The sequence below is a fragment of the Carcharodon carcharias genome, chromosome 4 (genome assembly GCF_017639515.1).
Source record: "Carcharodon carcharias isolate sCarCar2 chromosome 4, sCarCar2.pri, whole genome shotgun sequence".
Taxonomy (NCBI): Eukaryota; Metazoa; Chordata; class Chondrichthyes; order Lamniformes; family Lamnidae; genus Carcharodon; species Carcharodon carcharias.
The window spans coordinates 190,604,649-190,620,022 of NC_054470.1; the positions used below are offsets into that span (position 1 = coordinate 190,604,649).

The 15,374-nt window shown below is 42.2% G+C and overlaps 1 protein-coding gene across 1 annotated transcript in view; it reads right to left on the minus strand.

The window, feature by feature from the left end:
- Positions 1 to 15,374, minus strand: part of cfap99 (cilia and flagella associated protein 99) — a 155,047-nt gene that overhangs the window by 2,141 nt on the left and 137,532 nt on the right. Inside the window, exons 13-14 of the mRNA XM_041185362.1 lie at positions 6,791 to 7,002; positions 5,895 to 6,072 (exon numbers count right to left, since the gene is read on the minus strand). Coding sequence (XP_041041296.1) covers positions 5,895 to 6,072; positions 6,791 to 7,002 — 390 coding nt within the window. The remainder of the gene's footprint in view (positions 1 to 5,894; positions 6,073 to 6,790; positions 7,003 to 15,374) is intronic.

The window sequence follows — 15,374 nt, forward strand, 5'->3', positions numbered from 1 at the left end:
ATCCATGTTGCTACTGTCCCTTTTATTCCATGAGCAATAACTTTTCCCACAAGTCGATTGTTTTGCACTGTGTCAAATGTCTTTTCAAAGTCCATGTATGCCACATCAGCAGCATTACCCTCATCAACCTTTTCTGCTACTCTTCAAAAAAACTCAAGCAAGTTAGCTAAACATGACTTCCCCTTTAGAAATCCATGCTGGTTCTTCCTTATCAACCCATATTTTTCCATGTGACTACTAATTCTATCCCAAATAATTGTTTCTGGAATTTTGCCCATCACTGAAGTTAAACTGACTGGTCTGTAACTGCTGGGCTTATCCTTGCAACCTTTTTTGAACGAGGGCATAACGTTTGCAATTCTCCAGTCCTCAGGCACCACCCCTGAGTCTAGGGAAAACTGAAAGATTATGGCCAGTACCCCTGCAATTTCTACTCTAATTTCCTTCAATATCCTTGGACGCATTCATCCATTCCTGGTGCCTTGTCAATTTTGAGTATTGACAGTCTATTCAACACTTCCTCCTTATCAATTTTGAACCCTTCTAGTGACAGAGTTTTCTGGTCTGTCACCATGGCCTGGGTAGCACCTACCTCTATTAATAAAGCCCAGGATACTATATGCTAATTTATACTACCATATTAAATTTTACCTTAGCGTCAAGGTCCTGACCCAAAACTCAAAATCCTGCCCACAACCTCAGCTTTAACCACACCCAGAACAGGTACACTTCCCCAGGGGTTGGTATTTAATCTGTGGTTAAACACAGATTAAATCCCCTTTTTCCCTCAGTGACGTGCATCAAACTCAAGTCAGATGAGCAACCCTGACTGTGCCAACATAACATTTGCACTTCCCAAGCCATCAAAGCTTACAGTGCACAAGGCAGTGACCATGTTGTCCATTGTGTCTACACTGGCATGCTGCTGGAGCAATTCTAAACTAATTCCACAACCAGGGTCTCTGCCCAATTTAGCCTTGTATCATCTCTGCTTCCCATATTTATGCAGTGAAACAGCTAAATTAACATAGAAATTGAAGTAATTCAACACTAAATTAGGATCAAATCCATTAGGAACTTGGTTGAGATACTTATTTCATGTAGATCTTTGGAGGTGAAAGACCCACTTCACAAACCAGGTCACTCACTTAAATTATTTACATCATGGGTGACATCATTGTGTTACTTATGTATAAAATTGATAGCTTCCCTAATGACTTATTGGGTAAATACATCATACAATGTAATACAAAGTAATTTAGAACCTGGAATTATAATTTAATGCCTTGTCCATGGGTGGGTTAGCTTAATCAGCTAGCAGTTGGGGTACTGCACCTGTCTCAATCTCCCTAGGTGAAGGAGGATAATATCAATCATGGTTCCTGCTCTTGATTGCTAACCTACTTTGGGTGAGAATGAGATTGTGTTTGAATGTGATAACCAAATGACAGAGTAGCCTGCTTTCTCAGCTTGCTTATAAAGGATCTTGGTTGAGGTATACCTAGCCTCCCCATGCATCACCACCTTTCAGAAGAAATCACAGTCAAGTTGTTCTCACCTAACAATCACACAGGAACTTTTCCTGCTGAGGTCTCTGGATTGGAATCAAAACCAATTTGTGTTTATATGCCACCTTTAACACAGAGAGATGCCTCAAGGTGCTTTACTAAGGCATATATGGATGCTGAGCCAAAGAAAGGAATACCAGAAGCAGTGAGCAGAAATTTGGTCAAAGAGGTATTTTACAGAGCATCTTCAAGGGGCAGGGGCTGAGGGATTCAGGGAGGTCAAATGGATGGAGGCATGTACAAGAGGTCAGAATTATAAGAATGAGAAGTGTAGGGGGTGACTATAGAATTGGGGAGAGATGCCAATATAAGAAGGGATTTAAACACATGGATGACAACACTTGAAGCATTGGTGGATTGGGATTCATTCTAAACAAAAACAGAATTACCTGGAAAAACTCAGCAGGTCTGGCAGCATCAGCGGAGAAGAAAAGAGTTGACGTTTTGAGTCCTCATGACCCTTCAATAGAACTGAGTGAATCTTAAGAAAGGGGTGAAAAATATGCTGGTTTAAGGGGGTGGGGGGGGTGGTGGTGTGGTTGTAGGGACAAGCAAGCAGTGATAGGAGCAGATAATCAAAAGATGTCACAGACAAAAGAACACAGAGGCGTTGAAGATGGTGATATTATCTAAACGAATGTGCTAATTAAGAATGGATGGTAGGGCACTCAAGATAAAGCTCTAGTGGGGGTGGGGTGGAAAGGCTAGTAGGGCATAAAAGATTTAAAAATAATGTAAATAGGTGGGAAAAGAAAAATCTATATAAATTATTGGAAAAAAAAAGGAAAGGGGAAGAAACAGAAAGAGGGTGGGGATGGAGGAGGGAGTTCAAGATCTAAAGTTGTTGAATTCAATATTCAGTCCGGAAGGCTGTAAAGTGCCTAGTCGGAAGATGAGGTGCTGTTCCTCCAGTTTGCGTTGGGCTTCACTGGAACAATGCAGCAAGCCAAGGACAGACATGTGGGCAAGAGAGCAAGGTGGAGTGTTAAAATGGCAAGCGACAGGGAAGTTTGGGTCATTCTTGCGGACAGACCGCAGGTGTTCTGCAAAGCGGTCGCCCAGTTTACGTTTGGTCTCTCCAATGTAGAGGAGACTGCATTGGGAGCAACGAATGCAGTAGACTAAGTTGGGGGAAATGCAAGTGAAATGCTGCTTCACTTGAAAGGAATGTTTGGGCCCTTGGGCGGTGAGGAGAGAGGCAGGTGTTGCATCTTTTGCGTGGGCATGGGGAGGTGCCATAGGTGGGGGTTGAGGAGTAGGGGGTGATGGAGGAGTGGACCAGGGTGTCCTGGAGGGAGCGATCCCTACGGAATGCTGCTGGTGGGGGGGGGGGGGGGGGGGGGGGGGGTGGTGAAGGGAAGATGTGTTTGGTGGTGGCATCATGCTGGAGTTGGCAGAAATGGCGGAGGATGATCCTTTGAATGTGGAGGCTGGTGGGGTGATAAGTGACGACAAGGGGGACCCTATCATGTTTCTGGGAGGGAGGAGAAGGCGTGAGAGCGGATGCGTGGGAGATGGGCCGGACACGGTTGAGGGCCCTGTCAATGATTCATTCTATGTCAGTGATGACATGGGTAAGGATAAAAAGGAGATAAATAAATTAAAATTCAGGTGTTTTGGAAATACATGAAGTACTGAGCGCTGCCTGCTGTTTTCACTCCTTATTTTGCAGACGATATACAACAGTGTGAAAGTAAAGACACTAGATGGTGCTGCTGGAAGGATTAAATGATTCTGTTTACCTCCAGGTAGGAAAAGATGAGCACTCCCAGAAGAAAAACACAAACCACGGCTAACTCAAAATGTTAACAGCAAAAGCCAGTCTCCACTATGAATGTTTGATGCTACAATAGTGTTGGAAGTGTTGAAGCAGTATGTAGTGCACAATGGTAGAGCAGCAAGGTTTGCCTCCTATCCACCCTATGCTAGTGATTTTCCAGCATTTTCAGTTTTTATTTCAGATTTCCAGCATCTGCGCTATTTTGCTTTTGTTTTAGTAATTTTTGTACCTCCATTTGGGCAATTACAGAGCACCTGTTTTGCCTCTTTGAGGATTTATGGCACAGAGATACCAGCATGCAGGAAAGAAAAACAAGATAGAGATAAAAACTCAAACCTGAGACATAAACACTTCAACTCAGGAAAAACTGAAATGGTTAACAAGCAAATCAATGGACAGGAATGATATTTAGAGGATTCAAAGCGGAGTCAAATAGATATGTTTTAGGGAGACTTTTGAAGTGAGAAACAAGATAAATGTTTTAGAAGAAAGTTCCAGAGCAGTGTGATGGTGGCTAATTAAAGAATGGCCTCTCAGTTGGAAGCAAATTATAAACTGAAGCCAGAGGAGGGTTTGTGTGCTGACTCATGCAGCTGGCAAACGTTACATGGAATTAGGTGGAGCAAGTTCATGAAAGATTAGAAGGCAGGAACCAGGAAATGGAATCTTATTTTACACAAATCTTTGAAGGTGGCAGAAAATTTACAGCTGTTAAAAAGCAGGTGGGACCTTTGGCTTTATTAATAGAGGAATAGAGTACAAAAGCAATTTTGCTAAACCTTTATAAAACAATGTCTCAGCTGGAATACCATGTTCAATCTGGGCACCACACTTCAAAAAAATGTCAAGTGTTTGAAGAGAGAGAGAAAGATAATGGTAGCAAAGAGTTCAGTTATATGGAGAGACTGGAGACTGGAGAAGATAGGATTGTTTTCCTTACAGAGAAGTTTAAGAGGAGATTTGATAGGGTTATTCAAAATCATGAATCACTTTGATTTGGTAAATCAGTGGAAAATGTTTCCAGCAGCAGAAGAGTCTGTAACCAAAGGACACATTTTTTTTAAAATTCATTCACAGGCTGTGGGCTTCACTAGCTGGACCAGCATTTATTGCCCATCCCTAGTTGCCGTTGAGAATGTGAATGGTGAGCTGCCTTCTTGAACTGCTGTAGTCCATGAAGGCAGCTCACCACCACTTTCTCAAGGGCAACTAGGGATGGGCAATAAATGCTGGCCCAGCCAGCGAAGTCCACATCCCGTGAATGAATTAAAAAAAAATGTGTCCTTTGGTTACAGACTTTGCTGCTGCTGGAAACATTTTCCCCTTATTTAAGGTGATTGGCAAGAGAACAAGGGGTGACAATGAGGAGAACCTTTTTATACGAGGAGAACCTTTTTGTACACAGCAAGTTGTGATCTGAAATGAACTGCCTAAAAGTGCAGTAGAAGCAGATTCAGTAGAAACATTCAAAAAATAATTGGTTAAATGCTTGAGTGAAAATTCTTACAGGGTTATGGGAAAAAGAGAATGGGAGTGGGACTAACTGAACAGCTGTAACACTGGCCTGATGGACCAAATGGCTCCTCCTATGCTGTATTATTTAATGATTATACAATTTAATATGGAATGATGAATCAGTGAAGCCTAATGAGAATAAGTGTCTGGGAGAGAACTTAAACTGCTGAGTTCTAGATCGTTTTAGAAGATGGACATAGCTAGAAGATCACTGTCGTGTCAATCCTCAAGGTGATGAAAGCATAAAAGAAGGTGTGGAGGTGATCATTAGGGATTAAAGCAGACAACTTCCATTGGGTTGGTGAAAACGAGGAGGGGAGAGAGATGGGCTTACCACAGATCAGATGTGGTATGACACACAGTTCAGGGTCAAACAGAAGAGCAAGACTTGGTATATTTGGTTTCAGCCTGAACAGGTAAACAGGCAGGTTTGTGGAATCAGAGCCTGAAGCATATGAGTGCTGTAAAGGGGCAATCAATGTGGCTTCAGTCTCATCAGTGTTTAGATGCAGCAAGTAACAGCCATCCAGAACTTGAGGTCAGTTGGGCCCATCAGTACAGTAAGCTCTTGAATCATGAATGATAGCACAGCTATCCATAAAAGATAACCGATGTTTGAGAAGGATATGGTTTAGAGTATTTGAATTAATAATGCATATTCAGCAACATAGGCTCTTAATGGATCTCATTGGATGTCAATGGTATGATCTCTTAAACAAAATATTATAATTTTGTACAAGAGTTAGCTAATGCTGGATCTAAAATCAACTTAAAATCCTTCACTGGAGACAAAGTATTTTTATACTGGATCCTTGTTAAATTCAGACCCATTTTGATTATTTTCTAGGTTGGACTTAACACTTCAAGTAGAATTTGACATGCTTCACCAGACAGTCCCATCACCATTCCCTTTTTTTGTTGGAATAATCGATAACTGTCTTTTAGTTTTTTTTAAATAAATGTTGGAAGGATGTTTCTGAAAGTAAACCCTCTTTCTGGTTATCAACAAAGAGTTGTTCAAGGTGTCTTACCCTGGCTGCTTCTGAGCTTCCCAGACCTCTTTCTATGTTGCCTCGAGTCTTCATTTTTCGTATTTTGTTGAGTTTATGATGCTCCTTTCTCTTTTCTTCTAGCTTCTCTTGGAGCTCAGCCAACTGCTGGTTGTTTATCAGCAAGTTGGATGATTTAAACTTTTTCAATTCCTCTTCCCTATATTGGGGAAAAAAGAGACATTTTTGATTGTCTTTCACAGCTTTGAGTTGATGGGAACCGGTTTCCACCTGAATGGATCCAAACACAATGAGCTATACTTTTGCAGTTATACAAAACTCAAAATACTGTTACTAATAATGCCAGAAATTAGAAATCTGAAATAAAAATAGAAAATGCTGTAAATAAACAGCAGATCAGATGCACCTGTAGAGAGAGAAAATGAGATTGGTTTAAGGTTAATGACCTTTCACCAGATCATTGACCTGAAACGTTAAACTCTCTTTCTTACTCCACCGATGCTGCCTGACCCACTGAATGTTTCTAGCATTTTCTGTTTTTATTTCACAAAAACAGCAGGTAAAATAGTGTACATGAAACTGCATGCCCTTTCTAATGAAAGAAATCAAGAAAACACTGGCATACCCCAGTGTCATCAAATCATAACCATAACCAAAACAAGGCATTGCTAAAAGAACACAAGCAAAGACAAAATAAAGGAAAATTTGGAATTTAAAACATATTATTTGCATTATCCACCATGTGACTGCATTGCTTGCATACAACTTGCTTTTGGAGGGTAACTTCTGCAGAAGGAAAGAAGTGATTTATCAATTTACATTTATGATAACCTAGAAAACTTGCTTTGATCACACACTTTTACTTCAGCACTGTTTTGGCTGTGTATCTATGCTGGAGCACTGCTTTGATAACATACCTATGTCTGAGGACCGCTTTCTTGCTCAAAGCTTCTCTGTGCAGCGAGATCTGCTGCAATTTATCCAAAAGAAGCTGCTCCTTTGCTTGCTTTTCATTCAGGATCCGGTCTCGCTTATCTTCTTCTGCCTTAATCTGTGCCTCCTTCAGCAGTCCCAAGCGTTCTCGTAACTCTACTATTGACATCTCGTTCAAAAGGTTATGACCAGCTGGCTGAGGTTCAATGACATGATTTCCATGTGAGATATGATGACATTATATAAATTAATAAGTCTAATGAGGCACATTCATAAAAATTGGACAATAATAGTTATCAAATATTGGGTGTAATCAGAAGAAATATAAATACCGTAGAACTTTTTTTTAGGGCAAGCCACTTGCTCACCATGCAAACTTGATGCTGAAATAGGGCACATCAAAGGCATCCTGCAGGATAATGGCTACCTTGATCAGATAACTTTGTGCTATATATCACACAAACTCATTAATGGGCCTAAGGTCATCACTTTCGGCCCTGAAAAGTGCCCAGATTACCCCAGAAGGGCAAGGTATCTCAAAAACTTGAGCAACAGGTGAAGCTAGCTGTTTCACACTGCTACTATGCAGTAGCAACACGAGTGGTATTCACCACTAACAGGATGCTGCCATCAACCCAAAAAGATGTTCTGCCTATCACACAAATGAGTAATGTGTTATATGAATTTCAGTGCCAGCGTGATGCTAGGTATGTAGGCTATACATCCCCCAAAGACTGGGGGATCGTATCACAACGGGCAAGATATGGACCATACCCAACCAACCCGTGCTTGTAAAACTCAGAATACAGTGTCCAACATTAGATATGATTTCATGACTGAACACCTTTTGCTAAACAATCCTCAGTGTGCTAAGATTTACGCTGACAAACCAATTTAAGATTGTCAGTCAGGCTCGCAGTGTGGGGTGCATTTGCTAGTACTGAAAATCACATATATTAATACACAGGACCCTGATCTTTGCAGACAGAAAGAACATGTACATACATTGTGCTTGTTTCAGCTAAACAAAATAAGTGACAGCCATTCGCTGACTTATTTTTCAGGGCAATGATTTGACTAATCAGGGTCAAGCTGCCTGGTTTAAATTTCAAAAATTGCTTGACTGTTAACTGTCAGTCACTATCACTGGTGCATTCTCCATGGCAACGTCTCTACTAATTAGAGTCCATGCCAATCAATCAGCACTTTTTTTACATACAGTATAAATTGTTGTTTTTCCCTTATATTGGTGTTCTTGTGAAGTATTCTGATGAGTGTAAGATGAAAAGCTTCGACATGTCTCTTTTTTCAGCAACACTGAATGAAGTGTTCTTAGCTGGAGCAGTGGTAGATGCATTGTAATTGGCTTCAGTATCCACAGTCTAGCAAGAGGGAAAAGTAATCAGTGGAACTGGCTGTGATGTCCTCCACAGTGAATAGGCTGCTAACATTCACTGTCTCATGCAGATTGGGCTTTTGGGCAAGTTACTGGGGAGTCACTGATGGCAGTGGATACAAGTTTCCCAGGCTGCTGGGATGGGGTGATGGGTCTTTCACAATGGTCTTTTTTGGGACTATTCTTGTTTACAATATAGATAAATAAATGAATTTAAGAATTGGAGAACAGTATTGAAATTTTATGACAGCACTAAATTAGGAGGATTGGAAATTAATTACACTGGTTCTCCCTTATCTTTTCTGCTAGTTACTTCCTCAAAGAACTCCAGTAAGTTTGTCAAGCACGATTTCCCTTGCATAAATCCATGTTGACTTTGTTTAATCCCATTGATATTTTCTAAGTGTCCTGTTATCACATCCTTTTTCTAGACTCTAGCATTTTCCCTACTACTGATGTTGGCTAACCAGACTGTAATTCCCTGTTTTCCTCTCCCTCCTTTTAAATAGTGGGGTTACATTTGCCACCCACCAATCTACCGGGACTGTTACAGAACTTTGGAAGATGACAACCAACGCATCCACTACTTACATGGCCACCTCCTTTGGTATCCTGGAATGTAGATTATCGGGCCCTGGGGATTTATCGGCTTTCAGCTCCATTATTTTCTCCAGCACTATTGTTTTAGTAATACTAATTTCCTTCAATTCCTCCTTCTCATTAGACTCTTGGTTCCCTAGTATTTCTGGGAAGTTATTTGTGTCTTCTTCTGTGAAGACAGAACTAAAGTTTAATTGTTCTGCCGTTTCCTTGTTTTCTATTATAAGTTCTCCCATTTCAGACTGTAAGGGACCTACATTTGTCTTCACTAATCTTTTTCTTTTTACATATTTATAGAAGCTTTTACAGTCTGCTTTTAAGTTCCTTGCAAGTTTACTCTCATACTCTATTTTTCCCCTCTTAATCAATCTCTTGGTCCTTCTTTGCTGAATTCTAAATTGCTCCCAATCCTCAGGCTTGCTACTTTTTCAAGCAACTTTATGTGACTCTTCTTTGGGTCTAATACTATCCTTAATTTCATTTGTTAGCCATGGTTTAGCTGCTTTTCCTGTTGTGTTTTTGCACCAGAAAGGAATGTACAACTGTTGCAATGCATACATTTGTTCCTTAAATATTAGCCATTGTCTATCCACTGTCATGCCTTTTAATGAAGTTCCCCAATCTATTTTAGCCAACTCATACCTCATACCTTCGTAGTTTTTGTTAAGATTTAGGATCCTAGTTTCAGATCGGACTACTTCACTTTCCATCCTACTAAAGAATTCTATCATGTTATGTCAGGAGGGCTAAAAGGGGTCATGAAACGTCACTGGCAACCAGGATTAAGGAAAATCCCAAGGCCTTTTATACATATGTAAAAAGCAAGAGGGTAGCCAGGGAAAGGGTAGGCCTACTCAGGGACAGAGGTGGGAATCTGTGTGTGGAGCCAGAAGAAATGGGAGAGATACTAAATGAATACTTATCATCAGTATTCACCAAAGAGAAGGACTTAGTGGTTGATTTGTCTAGGGAAGAGTGTGTAGATAGCCTGGATCATGTTTAGATCAAAAAGAGGAGGTGTTAGGTGTTAGAAGAATATTAAGGTGGATAAGTCCCCAGGGCCAGATGGGATCTACCCCAGAGTACTGACAGAGGCAAGGGCGGAGATTGCTGGGGCCTTGTCAGAAATCTTTGTATCCTCACTGGCTACGGATGAGGTCCCAGAGGACTGCAGAATGGCCAATGTTATTCCATTATTTAAGAAGGGTAGCAGGGATAATCCAGGAAATTACAGGCCGGTGAGCCTTACGTCAGTGGTAGGGAAATTATTGGAGAAGATTCTTTGTGACAAGATTTACTACCATTTGGAAGCATTTACACATTTTACTTTGTACTATGGCCCTATTTGCTGCTAGCCCTTTTTTCCCCTGCCTTCCACTTTTCACAGAATCACACAGTGCAGAAGAGGCCCTTTGGCCCATTGAGTCTACGCTGACTTTTGCTTTCTACTTTTCTTTCAATTCTTTCTTTGTTTCCCTCTCTTGTGTCTCCCCAGTCAGGTTCCCATCCTCCTGCTGATCTAGTTTAAACCCTCCCACACAGTACTAGCAAATACCACTGCAAGGATATTGGCCTCGGTCCTGCTGAGGTGCAACCTGTCAAGCTTGCGTGGGTCCCATCTTCCCCAGAATCGGTCCCAATGCCTCAGGAATGTAAATTCCTCTCTCCTACGCCATCTCTCCAGCCATGCATTCATCTGGTCTGTTCTGCTATTCTTGATCTCACTAGCACATAGCATTGGGAGTATCCTGAGATTACTAACTTTGAGGTCCAGCTTTTTAATTAATTTCCTTGCTCCCCATGTTCTGCTTTCAGGTCCTCACCCCTCTTTTTACTTATGTTGTTGGTCCTGATATGGCTATTCACTCTCCCCTTTCAGAATGTCTTGTAGCCACCCGGCACCAGGGAGACAACATACCATCCTAGTGTCATGTCTGTGTCTGCAGAAATGTCTATCTGTTCCTCTTACGATAGAATCCCCCATAACTATTACTTTCCCACTCTTCTCGCCACCCCCATCCCCCCACTCCCCTGAGCCACTCGTGGTGCCACGGACTTAGCTCTTGCTGCATTCCCCTGAGAAACCATCTTCTCCAGCAGTATCCAAAACAGAAAATCTGTTGGAGAGGGAGATGGACCCAGGGGACTCCTGCACTACCTGCCTAGTGCTTTTACTCTGTCTGGTGGTCACCCATTCCCTTTCTGCTTGTGTACTCTTTACCTGCGGTGTGACTACCTCACTGTACATGCTATCCACCCTTGCAGATGCTCCACAATGACTCCAGCCACAGCTCCTTCTCCAAAACACGGATCTCGATTAGCTGCAGCTGGAGACATGTCCTGCACACATGGCTGCCCTGGATACTGGAAGTGTCCCTGACTTACCACATCGCACAGGAGGAGCATTCCACGTGGCTGAGCTGCCCTGTCAAGACTGACCCTTAAATCACTCCCTTTACTTTTATTTTCTCTAGTTTAGAGAATATTAAGGACAGAAGAAATAATTACCAGGTCCTACTTACCAAGGCCACCACTCTTCTTACTGAGGAAAGGTACAAAATGTAAGCAACACCTCCTTCCCACGTCCCCAAACTCCCTCTCTCACCAAACTCTCCAACTGAAGCACTCTAATGCAGCCCAAAGCAGCACTCCAGTGCAGACAAAAGCAACACTGTAAATGGCTTGCTTTAATGTTGTCTGGATCTAGCTTTTGAAAACCTGTTTAAGCCAATTAACTAATATACAAGCTACAGCTGCAAGCAAACCCTGTAGAATCCCTGTTTTAAAGCTGGACCAAAACTCACCTTCTCACAACCCAAAAAGCAACTCTTAGTTGCTAAATTAAAGAAAGATTAGACTTCAGATAGAAATTAACTCTTAAAAGTCCCTCTCTCAACAAATTCCAACTGAAGCACTCTAATGCAGCCCAAAACAGCACTCCTGTGCAGTGTACATAAGAGGTTAGTGTGCAAAATTAAAGCACATGGGATTGGGGATAATATATTGGCATGGATTGAGAATTGGTTAACAGACAGGAAACAGAGAGATCTTTTTCGGAATGGCAGGAGGTGACTAGTGGGGTTCCACAGGGATTAGTGCTTGGGCCCCAGCTATTCACAGATTTTATCAATGATTTGGATGAGGGAACCAAATGTTATATTTCCAAGATTGCTGATGACATAAAACTTGGTGGGAATGTGAGTGGTGAAGAGGATGTTAAGAGGCTTCAAGGCGATTTAGACAAATTAAGTGAGTGGGCAAATACATGGCAGATGCAGTATAACATGGATAAGTGTGAAGCTATCCATTTTGGTAGGAAAAACAGAATGGCAGAGTATTATTTAAATGGAGATAGATCGGGAAATGTTGATGTACAAAGGGATCTGGGTGTCTTTGTACACCAATCATTGAAAGCAAGCATGCAGGTGCAGCAAGCAGTTAAGAGGACAAGTGGTTTGTTGGTCTTCACTGCGAAAGACCTGGAGTACAGGAGCAAGGTTTTCTTACTGCAGCTGTACAGGGCCTTGGTGAGACCACACCTGGAGTACTGTGTGCAGTTTTGGTCTCCTTACCTAAGAAAGGGTATACTTGCCATTGAGGGAGTGCAGCGAAGGTTCACCAGACTGATTCCTGGGATGGCAGAATTGTCGTATGAGGAGAGATTGGGTCAACTAGGCCTATATTCACTGTAGTTTAGAAGAATGAGAGGGGATCTCATTGAAACATGTAAAATTCTAACAGGGATGGACAGACTGGATACAGGGATGATGTTTCCTCTGGCTGGGAGGTCTAGAACAAGGGGTCATAGTCTAGAGATATGGGGTAGGTCATTTAGGACTGAGGTGAGGAGAAACTTCTTCACTCAGGGTATTGAACCTGTGGAATTCTCTACTACAGAAGGCTGTGGAGGCCAAGTCACTGAATATATTTAAGAAGGAAATTGATAGACTTCTAGACTCTAAAGATATCAAGGGCATGGGGAGAGCATGGGAGTAAGGCGTTGAGTTAGAGGATCAGCTATGATCATATTGAATGGGGAAGCAGGCTTGAAGGGCCAAATGACCTACTTCTGTTCCTATTTTCTGTGTTTCTATGTTCCTAGAATGTTAAATTATCAGCAATAAACCCTTTTTCAAGCAAAGGGTTGTTTGAAAAGAGAAACATTTAAAGTTATGGGTTTGTGTGAGCAGGGGAGTAGAATTCGAGCAAGTAGCTCATATGGAGGAAAGCACCTTGATGGGTTGCATAGCATGCTTCTGTGCTTTATCAATCACAACAGGTACAACAAAGAAAGGAACACTTTTATTTATATTGTGCCTTTCCTGTGGTCACAAAGCACTTTACCACTAATTAAGTATTTCTGAAGTGTGGTCAATGCAGTAATATAGAGTAATTCCATGACTCAGTGGGCTCATACAAGGAGGACATGGCCAGAGTGATGGATGGAAAAACCAACAGGCACTTGCCATTCCCTGTTGGAAGTATTGGATCACAGGGACTCTTTTATGTCAGACCTGAGTCTTAACTAAGCAGAAAATAGGAACCGGAGTAGGTCATTTAGCCTGGTTTAATTGGCGTTCTACTCATGATAAACTTTTGCAATATTTTGTTTGTGTTTGTTTTATACATTCATCTACATCCTTGATATTTTTGATGTTCTTTACCACTTCTGCCCAAGGGGCAGTAATTTTCCAGCTTCCCCGCGGCAGGGCTGGCGAACCATTGAAATCTCTGTCCACATCGGTGGGACTGGAAATATCCCGTCAGCGTGAGGGCTTGGAAAATTCTGGCCAGGGTTTTTTGCTATTTTAAGTTGAGTTTGGCGAAACAAACCATTTCTATTACTTACCTCCAGCAAAAGCTAATTGAGACTTAGTGTCAAGTGTCGTTTATTCCCAGTTCATAAAGCAGTAAATTTGGATAATGTTATTCAACATTGGATTTGGACATCTGGATCCATCGCCAGTACAAAATGGTGCAAATGCAGATGATAGAAATGGTGGTAAATAGCAGCTGTAAAGAATAATTTGCTGCCCCTGAAGAAAATCAGGCTCCCTTACATTTTTGATCTTTCAATGCCTTCTCATTGTCAATGTGAATACTTTGTTTAACTCGCAAAACAAAAACAGAATTACCTGGAAAAACTCAGCAGGTCTGGCAGCATCGGCGGAGAAGAAAAGAGTTGACGTTTCGAGTCCTCATGACCCTTCGACAGAACTTGAGTTCGAGTCCAGGAAAGAGCTGAAATATAAGCTGGTTTAAGGTGTGTGTGTGGGGGGCGGAGAGATAGAGAGACAGAGAGGTGGAGGGGGTTGGTGTGGTTGTAGCGACAAACAAGCAGTGATAGAAGCAGATCATCAAAAGATGTCAACAACAATAGTACAATAGAACACATAGGTGTTAAAGTTAAAGTTGGTGATATTATCTAAACGAATGTGCTAATTAAGAATGGATGGTAGGGCACTCAAGGTATAGCTCTAGTGGGTTTTTTTTTATATAATGGAAATAGGTGGGAAAAGGAAAATCTTTATAATTTATTGGGAAAAAAAAAAGGGGGAAACAAGCCATGGTCTGATGCTGCCAGACCTGCTGAGTTTTTCCAGGTAATTCTGTTTTTGTTTTGGATTTCCAGCATCCGCAGTTTTTTTGTTTTTATCTCTTTGTTTAACTCGCAGCCATTCGAGTCTGTTGATTCTTCAGTTACGGCAGAAAGGAGGGAATAGGACAGAAAATTGGGGCCAATGAATTGCTCAGCATATTTAAAAGTAGCCTCAATTTTAACCCAACACACTCAATGGAAATGGGATGGGTTTGGGTACTCTCTAAGTCGAGAGTAAAATCAGGTAATGGTAAAACAGGAACTCAAGTGTACCCCATTCCAGCTGGGGGTGGGAGGTTAAAATTGAAGCTAAATAATCAGCAGATGAATCAAAGTGACCACGTAAGCCTCAATTTCAATTATCAGTCTGTGCTTTCTCTGATCTCCATTGGGGTGGTAGCAGGTAGTGCAGTCAGTCTCATTGTCCCTGGGTCAGAGGAAAAAAAATAACCTGGGCATCAGATAACACCCACTGCATGAGGGTATATGCGACAAACAGGGCAAACTCTTGTGGAGGCAATGGGGCTCTTGGCCACTGGCTCAAGAACCGGTGAGTCCCCCGCGGCATCACTTTTTGGCAAGGTCTGCAGCATCTTGTGCCACTCAGACACTTAACACGCCAGTGCTGGGCCTTCCCTTGGGATCAAGGACCCTGGGAGCAAAAGCCCTGCCCACCAAAAGATACCGGTCAATCAGAGGCTGGCAGCTCTTCTGTACTCTGCAGTGCCGTTGGGTAGGCAGTGGCTGGTGCCAGTACTACGCCCACCTGAGACCTTGGATTGAGGAGGGACCCAGACATAGGTGAGTAATGGTGGGAAGAGGGTCGCAAGGTGGGGGTCACAGGGGAGGGGGTCGGTCGGCAGCAAAGGCAGGGTGGTGGCTATATGCCCCCTGTCCCCACTTCCCAATACCAGGTCCCTAGATCACACGCTGAATGCCCTTGAACAAGGCTAACCCCACCACAACCCCTCCT